General features: G+C 35.9%; 1 protein-coding gene across 1 annotated transcript in view; it reads left to right on the forward strand.

The window, feature by feature from the left end:
- The window catches only part of LOC149131345 (uncharacterized), a 47406-nt gene that overhangs the window by 5519 nt on the left and 27263 nt on the right, over positions 1-14624 (forward strand). Inside the window, exons 4-18 of the mRNA XM_089340734.1 lie at positions 175-744; positions 1735-1773; positions 2033-2602; positions 3593-3631; positions 3891-4460; positions 5458-5496; positions 5756-6325; positions 7323-7361; positions 7621-8190; positions 9181-9219; positions 9479-10048; positions 11039-11077; positions 11337-11906; positions 12904-12942; positions 13202-13771. Of these exons, the coding sequence (XP_089196860.1) occupies positions 175-744; positions 1735-1773; positions 2033-2602; positions 3593-3631; positions 3891-4460; positions 5458-5496; positions 5756-6325; positions 7323-7361; positions 7621-8190; positions 9181-9219; positions 9479-10048; positions 11039-11077; positions 11337-11906; positions 12904-12942; positions 13202-13771 (4833 nt within the window). The remainder of the gene's footprint in view (positions 1-174; positions 745-1734; positions 1774-2032; positions 2603-3592; positions 3632-3890; positions 4461-5457; positions 5497-5755; positions 6326-7322; positions 7362-7620; positions 8191-9180; positions 9220-9478; positions 10049-11038; positions 11078-11336; positions 11907-12903; positions 12943-13201; positions 13772-14624) is intronic.

A 14624-nucleotide genomic window follows, 5' to 3' on the forward strand; every position in this document is an offset into this window, starting at 1 on the left:
CTTAAGTAAATGAGACCTACTTAAAGGAAAGTATTTCGGAATGTATTTGTTAGTGGCCGTTCATTTGTGCGATTAATGTTGATAGTTGTATAGGTGTTGATGTTCAATGAACAGCTATATTGAATTATTATGTATGTGTCAGTGTTAATTGATGGCTGCCTCCTTATTCTTTAGGTCGTTGCAATGCTGCTGAATCGGACATTGTGTTCGTTCTGGATTCTTCAACTAGCGTTACTGATGCGAACTTCAAGAAAATATTAGCTTTTATGAAAGACTTTGTATCGGATGCTAGTATTGACTCGGGTAATGTGCGAGTGGGGGCAGTGATTTATAGCACTGATGTAGAGGTTGAGTTTCATTTGAATCGCTACAGTTCAAAGCGTGATATCCTCGATGCTATTGACAACATTGCCTATGTGTATGGAAGCACAAATACATATGGAGGTCTGCACACAGCCAGAACACAGATGTTCACAGCAGAAAATGGTGACAGAGCCGATGTTCCTAATATCATTTTCCTCATAACTGATGGCGTTTCGAACGTCAATGCTTTGCAAACGATACCAGAAGCGGAAGCTATTCGTGCAGAAAACATCCATATTTACGCTATAGGTATAGGGCTTGCAGAAACTACAGAACTTGACAAAATTGCATCAACTCCAGCAAGCGCTAACAGTTTCACTGTGGAAGATTTTAATGAGCTTCAAGGCTTAAAGCACAAGATATTTGAATCTTACTGTCCCGGTACGTATTTCTCAAGGAATATTACACCTGTCATCGTGCTCGTCGCAGTTGTCGTCGTTTCCTTTGAATGGAGTGAACATCTTGAGATTGTAGCGTTTTCTGTTGTAAATGTTTGCTGTTTTGCATCTCCTCTGTTTTCTTGGTGATCTGTTTACACAGCTGTGGAAGCTGCAATTCTTCTTTACCTGGTTGATATTTTTGTATTTCCTTTATTCTGTGTTTGAATTTCTTTAGTGTTTTAATATGAATGTTCTTTGTGTCTTGTGAATTGCATTTGATGTCTGCTGTGTGCAGTAAAATGGAATAGGAGTTGTTTTGGTTTTATTCATTGAATCTTAGAGAGCAACAATTGACGTTAAAGGATATGTTGCCATTACTGTAATGTCCCGTGTGCATGTATGAATCAATGAATTAATGTAAGAGACAATTGCCTAGTTATGAAGTATTGCTGTTTGTCGTTTACATGGGCACAATATGTAAAGTTTTGAAAAGGCCAACAAACAAAATGTGAAAATGCATGTTGAGCATGGGAAGTTAATTCACGAGAAACAGGATGAGAAACAAAATACATATGAATAAGTGCTGCTTTATTGAGCAATCTGAAATATGCTCCACTTGAGAAATTTGAAATGATAAGTATGTAAGTGAAAGCTATTGAACTTTCAGCATTGTGCTGTGTTTTAACAGATTCTTGGAAGTTTTTGAAGTTTTTCATGTATTTGAAAGATTATGCTTCATAACAACATTGTAAATGAGTAATGAAAGTTGTTTCTGGTCTTTTCGATATTTTCAATGTTGTGTTGTTTTGGTTTTTTATGAATCTCTTCTATTCTTTTGTTGAAATTGCAATGGTATTTTGTTTCTTTGAAATTCGATTACTGTGTATTGAAAATTGATTGTAAATATGTATCTATGAGCAGAATAATAATTATCGGAATGTAGGGATTGAGAATTAATCTGAAATTCCTCTTGCCATTTTCCACTTTACAGTAAGTCCCGACATCACGATTCCTGATACAAAGCCACCTGGTAAGAGATTTGAAAAATATTGACTTTGGTTTTGTTACCTAATGTAAAATAAGCTAGGGCTCGTGTAGAAATGTAATTACAATTACTTAAGTAAATGAGACCTACTTAAAGGAAAGTATTTCGGAATGTATTTGTTAGTGGCCGTTCATTTGTGCGATTAATGTTGATAGTTGTATAGGTGTTGATGTTCAATGAACAGCTATATTGAATTATTATGTATGTGTCAGTGTTAATTGATGGCTGCCTCCTTATTCTTTAGGTCGTTGCAATGCTGCTGAATCGGACATTGTGTTCGTTCTGGATTCTTCAACTAGTGTTACTGATGCGAACTTCAAGAAAATATTAGCTTTTATGAAAGACTTTGTATCGGATGCTAGTATTGACTCGGGTAATGTGCGAGTGGGGGCAGTGATTTATAGCACTGATGTAGAGGTTGAGTTTCATTTGAATCGCTACAGTTCAAAGCGTGATATCCTCGATGCTATTGACAACATTGCCTATGTGTATGGAAGCACAAATACATATGGAGGTCTGCACACAGCCAGAACACAGATGTTCACAGCAGAAAATGGTGACAGAGCCGGTGTTCCTAATATCATTTTCCTCATAACTGATGGCGTTTCGAACGTCAATGCTTTGCAAACGATACCAGAAGCGGAAGCTATTCGTGCAGAAAACATCCATATTTACGCTATAGGTATAGGGCTTGCAGAAACTACAGAACTTGACAAAATTGCATCAACTCCAGCAAGCGCTAACAGTTTCACTGTGGAAGATTTTAATGAGCTTCAAGGCTTAAAGCACAAGATATTTGAATCTTACTGTCCCGGTACGTATTTCTCAAGGAATATTACACCTGTCATCGTGCTCGTCGCAGTTGTCGTCGTTTCCTTTGAATGGAGTGAACATCTTGAGATTGTAGCGTTTTCTGTTGTAAATGTTTGCTGTTTTGCATCTCCTCTGTTTTCTTGGTGATCTGTTTACACAGCTGTGGAAGCTGCAATTCTTCTTTACCTGGTTGATATTTTTGTATTTCCTTTATTCTGTGTTTGAATTTCTTTAGTGTTTTAATATGAATGTTCTTTGTGTCTTGTGAATTGCATTTGATGTCTGCTGTGTGCAGTAAAATGGAATAGGAGTTGTTTTGGTTTTATTCATTGAATCTTAGAGAGCAACAATTGACGTTAAAGGATATGTTGCCATTACTGTAATGTCCCGTGTGCATGTATGAATCAATGAATTAATGTAAGAGACAATTGCCTAGTTATGAAGTATTGCTGTTTGTCGTTTACATGGGCACAATATGTAAAGTTTTGAAAAGGCCAACAAACAAAATGTGAAAATGCATGTTGAGCATGGGAAGTTAATTCACGAGAAACAGGATGAGAAACAAAATACATATGAATAAGTGCTGCTTTATTGAGCAATCTGAAATATGCTCCACTTGAGAAATTTGAAATGATAAGTATGTAAGTGAAAGCTATTGAACTTTCAGCATTGTGCTGTGTTTTAACAGATTCTTGGAAGTTTTTGAAGTTTTTCATGTATTTGAAAGATTATGCTTCATAACAACATTGTAAATGAGTAATGAAAGTTGTTTCTGGTCTTTTCGATATTTTCAATGTTGTGTTGTTTTGGTTTTTTATGAATCTCTTCTATTCTTTTGTTGAAATTGCAATGGTATTTTGTTTCTTTGAAATTCGATTACTGTGTATTGAAAATTGATTGTAAATATGTATCTATGAGCAGAATAATAATTATCGGAATGTAGGGATTGAGAATTAATCTGAAATTCCTCTTGCCATTTTCCACTTTACAGTAAGTCCCGACATCACGATTCCTGATACAAAGCCACCTGGTAAGAGATTTGAAAAATATTGACTTTGGTTTTGTTACCTAATGTAAAATAAGCTAGGGCTCGTGTAGAAATGTAATTACAATTACTTAAGTAAATGAGACCTACTTAAAGGAAAGTATTTCGGAATGTATTTGTTAGTGGCCGTTCATTTGTGCGATTAATGTTGATAGTTGTATAGGTGTTGATGTTCAATGAACAGCTATATTGAATTATTATGTATGTGTCAGTGTTAATTGATGGCTGCCTCCTTATTCTTTAGGTCGTTGCAATGCTGCTGAATCGGACATTGTGTTCGTTCTGGATTCTTCAACTAGCGTTACTGATGCGAACTTCAAGAAAATATTAGCTTTTATGAAAGACTTTGTATCGGATGCTAGTATTGACTCGGGTAATGTGCGAGTGGGGGCAGTGATTTATAGCACTGATGTAGAGGTTGAGTTTCATTTGAATCGCTACAGTTCAAAGCGTGATATCCTCGATGCTATTGACAACATTGCCTATGTGTATGGAAGCACAAATACATATGGAGGTCTGCACACAGCCAGAACACAGATGTTCACAGCAGAAAATGGTGACAGAGCCGGTGTTCCTAATATCATTTTCCTCATAACTGATGGCGTTTCCAACGTCAATGCTTTGCAAACGATACCAGAAGCGGAAGCTATTCGTGCAGAAAACATCCATATTTACGCTATAGGTATAGGGCTTGCAGAAACTACAGAACTTGACAAAATTGCATCAACTCCAGTAAGCGCTAACAGTTTCACTGTGGAAGATTTTAATGAGCTTCAAGGCTTAAAGCACAAGATATTTGAATCTTACTGTCCCGGTACGTATTTCTCAAGGAATATTACACCTGTCATCGTGCTCGTCGCAGTTGTCGTCGTTTCCTTTGAATGGAGTGAACATCTTGAGATTGTAGCGTTTTCTGTTGTAAATGTTTGCTGTTTTGCATCTCCTCTGTTTTCTTGGTGATCTGTTTACACAGCTGTGCAAGCTGCAATTCATGTTTACCTGGTTGATATTTTTGTATTTCCTTTATTCTGTGTTTGAATTTCTTTAGTGTTTTAATATGAATGTTCTTTGTGTCTTGTGAATTGCATTTGATGTCTGCTGTGTGCAGTGAAATGGAATAGGAGTTGTTTTGGTTTTATTCATTGAATCTTAGAGAGCAACAATTGACGTTAAAGGATATGTTGCCATTACTGTAATGTCCCGTGTGCATGTATGAATCAATGAATTAATGTAAGAGACAATTGCCTAGTTATGAAGTATTGCTGTTTGTCGTTTACATGGGCACAATATGTAAAGTTTTGAAAAGGCCAACAAACAAAATGTGAAAATGCGTGTTGAGCATGGGAAGTTAATTCACGAGAAACAGGATGAGAAACAAAATACATATGAATAAGTGCTGCTTTATTGAGCAATCTGAAATATGCTCCACTTGAGAAATTTGAAATGATAAGTATGTAAGTGAAAGCTATTGAATTTTCAGCATTGTGCTGTGTTTTAACAGACATATCACGCTTGGAAGTTTTTGAAGTTTTTCATGTATTTGAAAGATTATGCTTCATTACAACATTGTAAATGAGTAATGAAAGTTGTTTCTGGTCTTTTCGATATTGTCAACGTTGTGTTGTTTTGGTTTCTTATGAATCTCTTCTATTCTTTTGTTGAAATTGCAATGGTATTTTGTTTCTTTGAAATTCGATTACTGTGTATTGAAAATTGATTGTAAATATGTATCTATGAGCAGAATAATAATTATCGGAATGTAGGGATTGAGAATTAATCTGAAATTCCTCTTGCCATTTTCCACTTTACAGTAAGTCCCGACATCACGATTCCTGATACAAAGCCACCTGGTAAGAGATTTGAAAAATATTGACTTTGGTTTTGTTACCTAATGTAAAATAAGCTAGGGCTCGTGTAGAAATGTAATTACAATTACTTAAGTAAATGAGACCTACTTAAAGGAAAGTATTTCGGAATGTATTTGTTAGTGGCCGTTCATTTGTGCGATTAATGTTGATAGTTGTATAGGTGTTGATGTTCAATGAACAGCTATATTGAATTATTATGTATGTGTCAGTGTTAATTGATGGCTGCCTCCTTATTCTTTAGGTCGTTGCAATGCTGCTGAATCGGACATTGTGTTCGTTCTGGATTCTTCAACTAGCGTTACTGATGCGAACTTCAAGAAAATTTTAGCTTTTATGAAAGACTTTGTATCGGATGCTAGTATTGACTCGGGAAATGTGCGAGTGGGGGCAGTGATTTATAGCACTGATGTAGAGGTTGAGTTTCATTTGAATCGCTACAGTTCAAAGCGTGATATCCTCGATGCTATTGACAACATTGCCTTTGTGTATGGAAGCACAAATACATATGGAGGTCTGCACACAGCCAGAACACAGATGTTCACAGCAGAAAATGGTGACAGAGCCGGTGTTCCTAATATCATTTTCCTCATAACTGATGGCGTTTCCAACGTCAATGCTTTGCAAACGATACCAGAAGCGGAAGCTATTCGTGCAGAAAACATCCATATTTACGCTATAGGTATAGGGCTTGCAGAAACTACAGAACTTGACAAAATTGCATCAACTCCAGTAAGCGCTAACAGTTTCACTGTGGAAGATTTTAATGAGCTTCAAGGCTTAAAGCACAAGATATTTGAATCTTACTGTCCCGGTACGTATTTCTCAAGGAATATTACACCTGTCATCGTGCTCGTCGCAGTTGTCGTCGTTTCCTTTGAATGGAGTGAACATCTTGAGATTGTAGCGTTTTCTGTTGTAAATGTTTGCTGTTTTGCATCTCCTCTGTTTTCTTGGTGATCTGTTTACACAGCTGTGCAAGCTGCAATTCATGTTTACCTGGTTGATATTTTTGTATTTCCTTTATTCTGTGTTTGAATTTCTTTAGTGTTTTAATATGAATGTTCTTTGTGTCTTGTGAATTGCATTTGATGTCTGCTGTGTGCAGTGAAATGGAATAGGAGTTGTTTTGGTTTTATTCATTGAATCTTAGAGAGCAACAATTGACGTTAAAGGATATGTTGCCATTACTGTAATGTCCCGTGTGCATGTATGAATCAATGAATTAATGTAAGAGACAATTGCCTAGTTATGAAGTATTGCTGTTTGTCGTTTACATGGGCACAATATGTAAAGTTTTGAAAAGGCCAACAAACAAAATGTGAAAATGCGTGTTGAGCATGGGAAGTTAATTCACGAGAAACAGGATGAGAAACAAAATACATATGAATAAGTGCTGCTTTATTGAGCAATCTGAAATATGCTCCACTTGAGAAATTTGAAATGATAAGTATGTAAGTGAAAGCTATTGAATTTTCAGCATTGTGCTGTGTTTTAACAGACATATCACGCTTGGAAGTTTTTGAAGTTTTTCATGTATTTGAAAGATTATGCTTCATTACAACATTGTAAATGAGTAATGAAAGTTGTTTCTGGTCTTTTCGATATTGTCAACGTTGTGTTGTTTTGGTTTCTTATGAATCTCTTCTATTCTTTTGTTGAAATTGCAATGGTATTTTGTTTCTTTGAAATTCGATTACTGTGTATTGAAAATTGATTGTAAATATGTATCTATGAGCAGAATAATAATTATCGGAATGTAGGGATTGAGAATTAATCTGAAATTCCTCTTGCCATTTTCCACTTTACAGTAAGTCCCGACATCACGATTCCTGATACAAAGCCACCTGGTAAGAGATTTGAAAAATATTGACTTTGGTTTTGTTACCTAATGTAAAATAAGCTAGGGCTCGTGTAGAAATGTAATTACAATTACTTAAGTAAATGAGACCTACTTAAAGGAAAGTATTTCGGAATGTATTTGTTAGTGGCCGTTCATTTGTGCGATTAATGTTGATAGTTGTATAGGTGTTGATGTTCAATGAACAGCTATATTGAATTATTATGTATGTGTCAGTGTTAATTGATGGCTGCCTCCTTATTCTTTAGGTCGTTGCAATGCTGCTGAATCGGACATTGTGTTCGTTCTGGATTCTTCAACTAGCGTTACTGATGCGAACTTCAAGAAAATATTAGCTTTTATGAAAGACTTTGTATCGGATGCTAGTATTGACTCGGGTAATGTGCGAGTGGGGGCAGTGATTTATAGCACTGATGTAGAGGTTGAGTTTCATTTGAATCGCTACAGTTCAAAGCGTGATATCCTCGATGCTATTGACAACATTGCCTATGTGTATGGAAGCACAAATACATATGGAGGTCTGCACACAGCCAGAACACAGATGTTCACAGCAGAAAATGGTGACAGAGCCGATGTTCCTAATATCATTTTCCTCATAACTGATGGCGTTTCGAACGTCAATGCTTTGCAAACGATACCAGAAGCGGAAGCTATTCGTGCAGAAAACATCCATATTTACGCTATAGGTATAGGGCTTGCAGAAACTACAGAACTTGACAAAATTGCATCAACTCCAGCAAGCGCTAACAGTTTCACTGTGGAAGATTTTAATGAGCTTCAAGGCTTAAAGCACAAGATATTTGAATCTTACTGTCCCGGTACGTATTTCTCAAGGAATATTACACCTGTCATCGTGCTCGTCGCAGTTGTCGTCGTTTCCTTTGAATGGAGTGAACATCTTGAGATTGTAGCGTTTTCTGTTGTAAATGTTTGCTGTTTTGCATCTCCTCTGTTTTCTTGGTGATCTGTTTACACAGCTGTGGAAGCTGCAATTCTTCTTTACCTGGTTGATATTTTTGTATTTCCTTTATTCTGTGTTTGAATTTCTTTAGTGTTTTAATATGAATGTTCTTTGTGTCTTGTGAATTGCATTTGATGTCTGCTGTGTGCAGTAAAATGGAATAGGAGTTGTTTTGGTTTTATTCATTGAATCTTAGAGAGCAACAATTGACGTTAAAGGATATGTTGCCATTACTGTAATGTCCCGTGTGCATGTATGAATCAATGAATTAATGTAAGAGACAATTGCCTAGTTATGAAGTATTGCTGTTTGTCGTTTACATGGGCACAATATGTAAAGTTTTGAAAAGGCCAACAAACAAAATGTGAAAATGCATGTTGAGCATGGGAAGTTAATTCACGAGAAACAGGATGAGAAACAAAATACATATGAATAAGTGCTGCTTTATTGAGCAATCTGAAATATGCTCCACTTGAGAAATTTGAAATGATAAGTATGTAAGTGAAAGCTATTGAACTTTCAGCATTGTGCTGTGTTTTAACAGATTCTTGGAAGTTTTTGAAGTTTTTCATGTATTTGAAAGATTATGCTTCATAACAACATTGTAAATGAGTAATGAAAGTTGTTTCTGGTCTTTTCGATATTTTCAATGTTGTGTTGTTTTGGTTTTTTATGAATCTCTTCTATTCTTTTGTTGAAATTGCAATGGTATTTTGTTTCTTTGAAATTCGATTACTGTGTATTGAAAATTGATTGTAAATATGTATCTATGAGCAGAATAATAATTATCGGAATGTAGGGATTGAGAATTAATCTGAAATTCCTCTTGCCATTTTCCACTTTACAGTAAGTCCCGACATCACGATTCCTGATACAAAGCCACCTGGTAAGAGATTTGAAAAATATTGACTTTGGTTTTGTTACCTAATGTAAAATAAGCTAGGGCTCGTGTAGAAATGTAATTACAATTACTTAAGTAAATGAGACCTACTTAAAGGAAAGTATTTCGGAATGTATTTGTTAGTGGCCGTTCATTTGTGCGATTAATGTTGATAGTTGTATAGGTGTTGATGTTCAATGAACAGCTATATTGAATTATTATGTATGTGTCAGTGTTAATTGATGGCTGCCTCCTTATTCTTTAGGTCGTTGCAATGCTGCTGAATCGGACATTGTGTTCGTTCTGGATTCTTCAACTAGTGTTACTGATGCGAACTTCAAGAAAATATTAGCTTTTATGAAAGACTTTGTATCGGATGCTAGTATTGACTCGGGTAATGTGCGAGTGGGGGCAGTGATTTATAGCACTGATGTAGAGGTTGAGTTTCATTTGAATCGCTACAGTTCAAAGCGTGATATCCTCGATGCTATTGACAACATTGCCTATGTGTATGGAAGCACAAATACATATGGAGGTCTGCACACAGCCAGAACACAGATGTTCACAGCAGAAAATGGTGACAGAGCCGGTGTTCCTAATATCATTTTCCTCATAACTGATGGCGTTTCGAACGTCAATGCTTTGCAAACGATACCAGAAGCGGAAGCTATTCGTGCAGAAAACATCCATATTTACGCTATAGGTATAGGGCTTGCAGAAACTACAGAACTTGACAAAATTGCATCAACTCCAGCAAGCGCTAACAGTTTCACTGTGGAAGATTTTAATGAGCTTCAAGGCTTAAAGCACAAGATATTTGAATCTTACTGTCCCGGTACGTATTTCTCAAGGAATATTACACCTGTCATCGTGCTCGTCGCAGTTGTCGTCGTTTCCTTTGAATGGAGTGAACATCTTGAGATTGTAGCGTTTTCTGTTGTAAATGTTTGCTGTTTTGCATCTCCTCTGTTTTCTTGGTGATCTGTTTACACAGCTGTGGAAGCTGCAATTCTTCTTTACCTGGTTGATATTTTTGTATTTCCTTTATTCTGTGTTTGAATTTCTTTAGTGTTTTAATATGAATGTTCTTTGTGTCTTGTGAATTGCATTTGATGTCTGCTGTGTGCAGTAAAATGGAATAGGAGTTGTTTTGGTTTTATTCATTGAATCTTAGAGAGCAACAATTGACGTTAAAGGATATGTTGCCATTACTGTAATGTCCCGTGTGCATGTATGAATCAATGAATTAATGTAAGAGACAATTGCCTAGTTATGAAGTATTGCTGTTTGTCGTTTACATGGGCACAATATGTAAAGTTTTGAAAAGGCCAACAAACAAAATGTGAAAATGCATGTTGAGCATGGGAAGTTAATTCACGAGAAACAGGATGAGAAACAAAATACATATGAATAAGTGCTGCTTTATTGAGCAATCTGAAATATGCTCCACTTGAGAAATTTGAAATGATAAGTATGTAAGTGAAAGCTATTGAACTTTCAGCATTGTGCTGTGTTTTAACAGATTCTTGGAAGTTTTTGAAGTTTTTCATGTATTTGAAAGATTATGCTTCATAACAACATTGTAAATGAGTAATGAAAGTTGTTTCTGGTCTTTTCGATATTTTCAATGTTGTGTTGTTTTGGTTTTTTATGAATCTCTTCTATTCTTTTGTTGAAATTGCAATGGTATTTTGTTTCTTTGAAATTCGATTACTGTGTATTGAAAATTGATTGTAAATATGTATCTATGAGCAGAATAATAATTATCGGAATGTAGGGATTGAGAATTAATCTGAAATTCCTCTTGCCATTTTCCACTTTACAGTAAGTCCCGACATCACGATTCCTGATACAAAGCCACCTGGTAAGAGATTTGAAAAATATTGACTTTGGTTTTGTTACCTAATGTAAAATAAGCTAGGGCTCGTGTAGAAATGTAATTACAATTACTTAAGTAAATGAGACCTACTTAAAGGAAAGTATTTCGGAATGTATTTGTTAGTGGCCGTTCATTTGTGCGATTAATGTTGATAGTTGTATAGGTGTTGATGTTCAATGAACAGCTATATTGAATTATTATGTATGTGTCAGTGTTAATTGATGGCTGCCTCCTTATTCTTTAGGTCGTTGCAATGCTGCTGAATCGGACATTGTGTTCGTTCTGGATTCTTCAACTAGCGTTACTGATGCGAACTTCAAGAAAATATTAGCTTTTATGAAAGACTTTGTATCGGATGCTAGTATTGACTCGGGTAATGTGCGAGTGGGGGCAGTGATTTATAGCACTGATGTAGAGGTTGAGTTTCATTTGAATCGCTACAGTTCAAAGCGTGATATCCTCGATGCTATTGACAACATTGCCTATGTGTATGGAAGCACAAATACATATGGAGGTCTGCACACAGCCAGAACACAGATGTTCACAGCAGAAAATGGTGACAGAGCCGGTGTTCCTAATATCATTTTCCTCATAACTGATGGCGTTTCCAACGTCAATGCTTTGCAAACGATACCAGAAGCGGAAGCTATTCGTGCAGAAAACATCCATATTTACGCTATAGGTATAGGGCTTGCAGAAACTACAGAACTTGACAAAATTGCATCAACTCCAGTAAGCGCTAACAGTTTCACTGTGGAAGATTTTAATGAGCTTCAAGGCTTAAAGCACAAGATATTTGAATCTTACTGTCCCGGTACGTATTTCTCAAGGAATATTACACCTGTCATCGTGCTCGTCGCAGTTGTCGTCGTTTCCTTTGAATGGAGTGAACATCTTGAGATTGTAGCGTTTTCTGTTGTAAATGTTTGCTGTTTTGCATCTCCTCTGTTTTCTTGGTGATCTGTTTACACAGCTGTGCAAGCTGCAATTCATGTTTACCTGGTTGATATTTTTGTATTTCCTTTATTCTGTGTTTGAATTTCTTTAGTGTTTTAATATGAATGTTCTTTGTGTCTTGTGAATTGCATTTGATGTCTGCTGTGTGCAGTGAAATGGAATAGGAGTTGTTTTGGTTTTATTCATTGAATCTTAGAGAGCAACAATTGACGTTAAAGGATATGTTGCCATTACTGTAATGTCCCGTGTGCATGTATGAATCAATGAATTAATGTAAGAGACAATTGCCTAGTTATGAAGTATTGCTGTTTGTCGTTTACATGGGCACAATATGTAAAGTTTTGAAAAGGCCAACAAACAAAATGTGAAAATGCGTGTTGAGCATGGGAAGTTAATTCACGAGAAACAGGATGAGAAACAAAATACATATGAATAAGTGCTGCTTTATTGAGCAATCTGAAATATGCTCCACTTGAGAAATTTGAAATGATAAGTATGTAAGTGAAAGCTATTGAATTTTCAGCATTGTGCTGTGTTTTAACAGACATATCACGCTTGGAAGTTTTTGAAGTTTTTCATGTATTTGAAAGATTATGCTTCATTACAACATTGTAAATGAGTAATGAAAGTTGTTTCTGGTCTTTTCGATATTGTCAACGTTGTGTTGTTTTGGTTTCTTATGAATCTCTTCTATTCTTTTGTTGAAATTGCAATGGTATTTTGTTTCTTTGAAATTCGATTACTGTGTATTGAAAATTGATTGTAAATATGTATCTATGAGCAGAATAATAATTATCGGAATGTAGGGATTGAGAATTAATCTGAAATTCCTCTTGCCATTTTCCACTTTACAGTAAGTCCCGACATCACGATTCCTGATACAAAGCCACCTGGTAAGAGATTTGAAAAATATTGACTTTGGTTTTGTTACCTAATGTAAAATAAGCTAGGGCTCGTGTAGAAATGTAATTACAATTACTTAAGTAAATGAGACCTACTTAAAGGAAAGTATTTCGGAATGTATTTGTTAGTGGCCGTTCATTTGTGCGATTAATGTTGATAGTTGTATAGGTGTTGATGTTCAATGAACAGCTATATTGAATTATTATGTATGTGTCAGTGTTAATTGATGGCTGCCTCCTTATTCTTTAGGTCGTTGCAATGCTGCTGAATCGGACATTGTGTTCGTTCTGGATTCTTCAACTAGCGTTACTGATGCGAACTTCAAGAAAATTTTAGCTTTTATGAAAGACTTTGTATCGGATGCTAGTATTGACTCGGGAAATGTGCGAGTGGGGGCAGTGATTTATAGCACTGATGTAGAGGTTGAGTTTCATTTGAATCGCTACAGTTCAAAGCGTGATATCCTCGATGCTATTGACAACATTGCCTTTGTGTATGGAAGCACAAATACATATGGAGGTCTGCACACAGCCAGAACACAGATGTTCACAGCAGAAAATGGTGACAGAGCCGGTGTTCCTAATATCATTTTCCTCATAACTGATGGCGTTTCCAACGTCAATGCTTTGCAAACGATACCAGAAGCGGAAGCTATTCGTGCAGAAAACATCCATATTTACGCTATAGGTATAGGGCTTGCAGAAACTACAGAACTTGACAAAATTGCATCAACTCCAGTAAGCGCTAACAGTTTCACTGTGGAAGATTTTAATGAGCTTCAAGGCTTAAAGCACAAGATATTTGAATCTTACTGTCCCGGTACGTATTTCTCAAGGAATATTACACCTGTCATCGTGCTCGTCGCAGTTGTCGTCGTTTCCTTTGAATGGAGTGAACATCTTGAGATTGTAGCGTTTTCTGTTGTAAATGTTTGCTGTTTTGCATCTCCTCTGTTTTCTTGGTGATCTGTTTACACAGCTGTGCAAGCTGCAATTCATGTTTACCTGGTTGATATTTTTGTATTTCCTTTATTCTGTGTTTGAATTTCTTTAGTGTTTTAATATGAATGTTCTTTGTGTCTTGTGAATTGCATTTGATGTCTGCTGTGTGCAGTGAAATGGAATAGGAGTTGTTTTGGTTTTATTCATTGAATCTTAGAGAGCAACAATTGACGTTAAAGGATATGTTGCCATTACTGTAATGTCCCGTGTGCATGTATGAATCAATGAATTAATGTAAGAGACAATTGCCTAGTTATGAAGTATTGCTGTTTGTCGTTTACATGGGCACAATATGTAAAGTTTTGAAAAGGCCAACAAACAAAATGTGAAAATGCGTGTTGAGCATGGGAAGTTAATTCACGAGAAACAGGATGAGAAACAAAATACATATGAATAAGTGCTGCTTTATTGAGCAATCTGAAATATGCTCCACTTGAGAAATTTGAAATGATAAGTATGTAAGTGAAAGCTATTGAATTTTCAGCATTGTGCTGTGTTTTAACAGACATATCACGCTTGGAAGTTTTTGAAGTTTTTCATGTATTTGAAAGATTATGCTTCATTACAACATTGTAAATGAGTAATGAAAGTTGTTTCTGGTCTTTTCGATATTGTCAACGTTGTGTTGTTTTGGTTTCTTATGAATCTCTTCTATTCTTTTGTTGAAATTG

This window comes from Octopus bimaculoides, chromosome 23 (assembly GCF_046866305.1).
Source record: "Octopus bimaculoides isolate indiv1 chromosome 23, ASM4686630v1, whole genome shotgun sequence".
NCBI classification, from domain to species: Eukaryota; Metazoa; Mollusca; class Cephalopoda; order Octopoda; family Octopodidae; genus Octopus; species Octopus bimaculoides.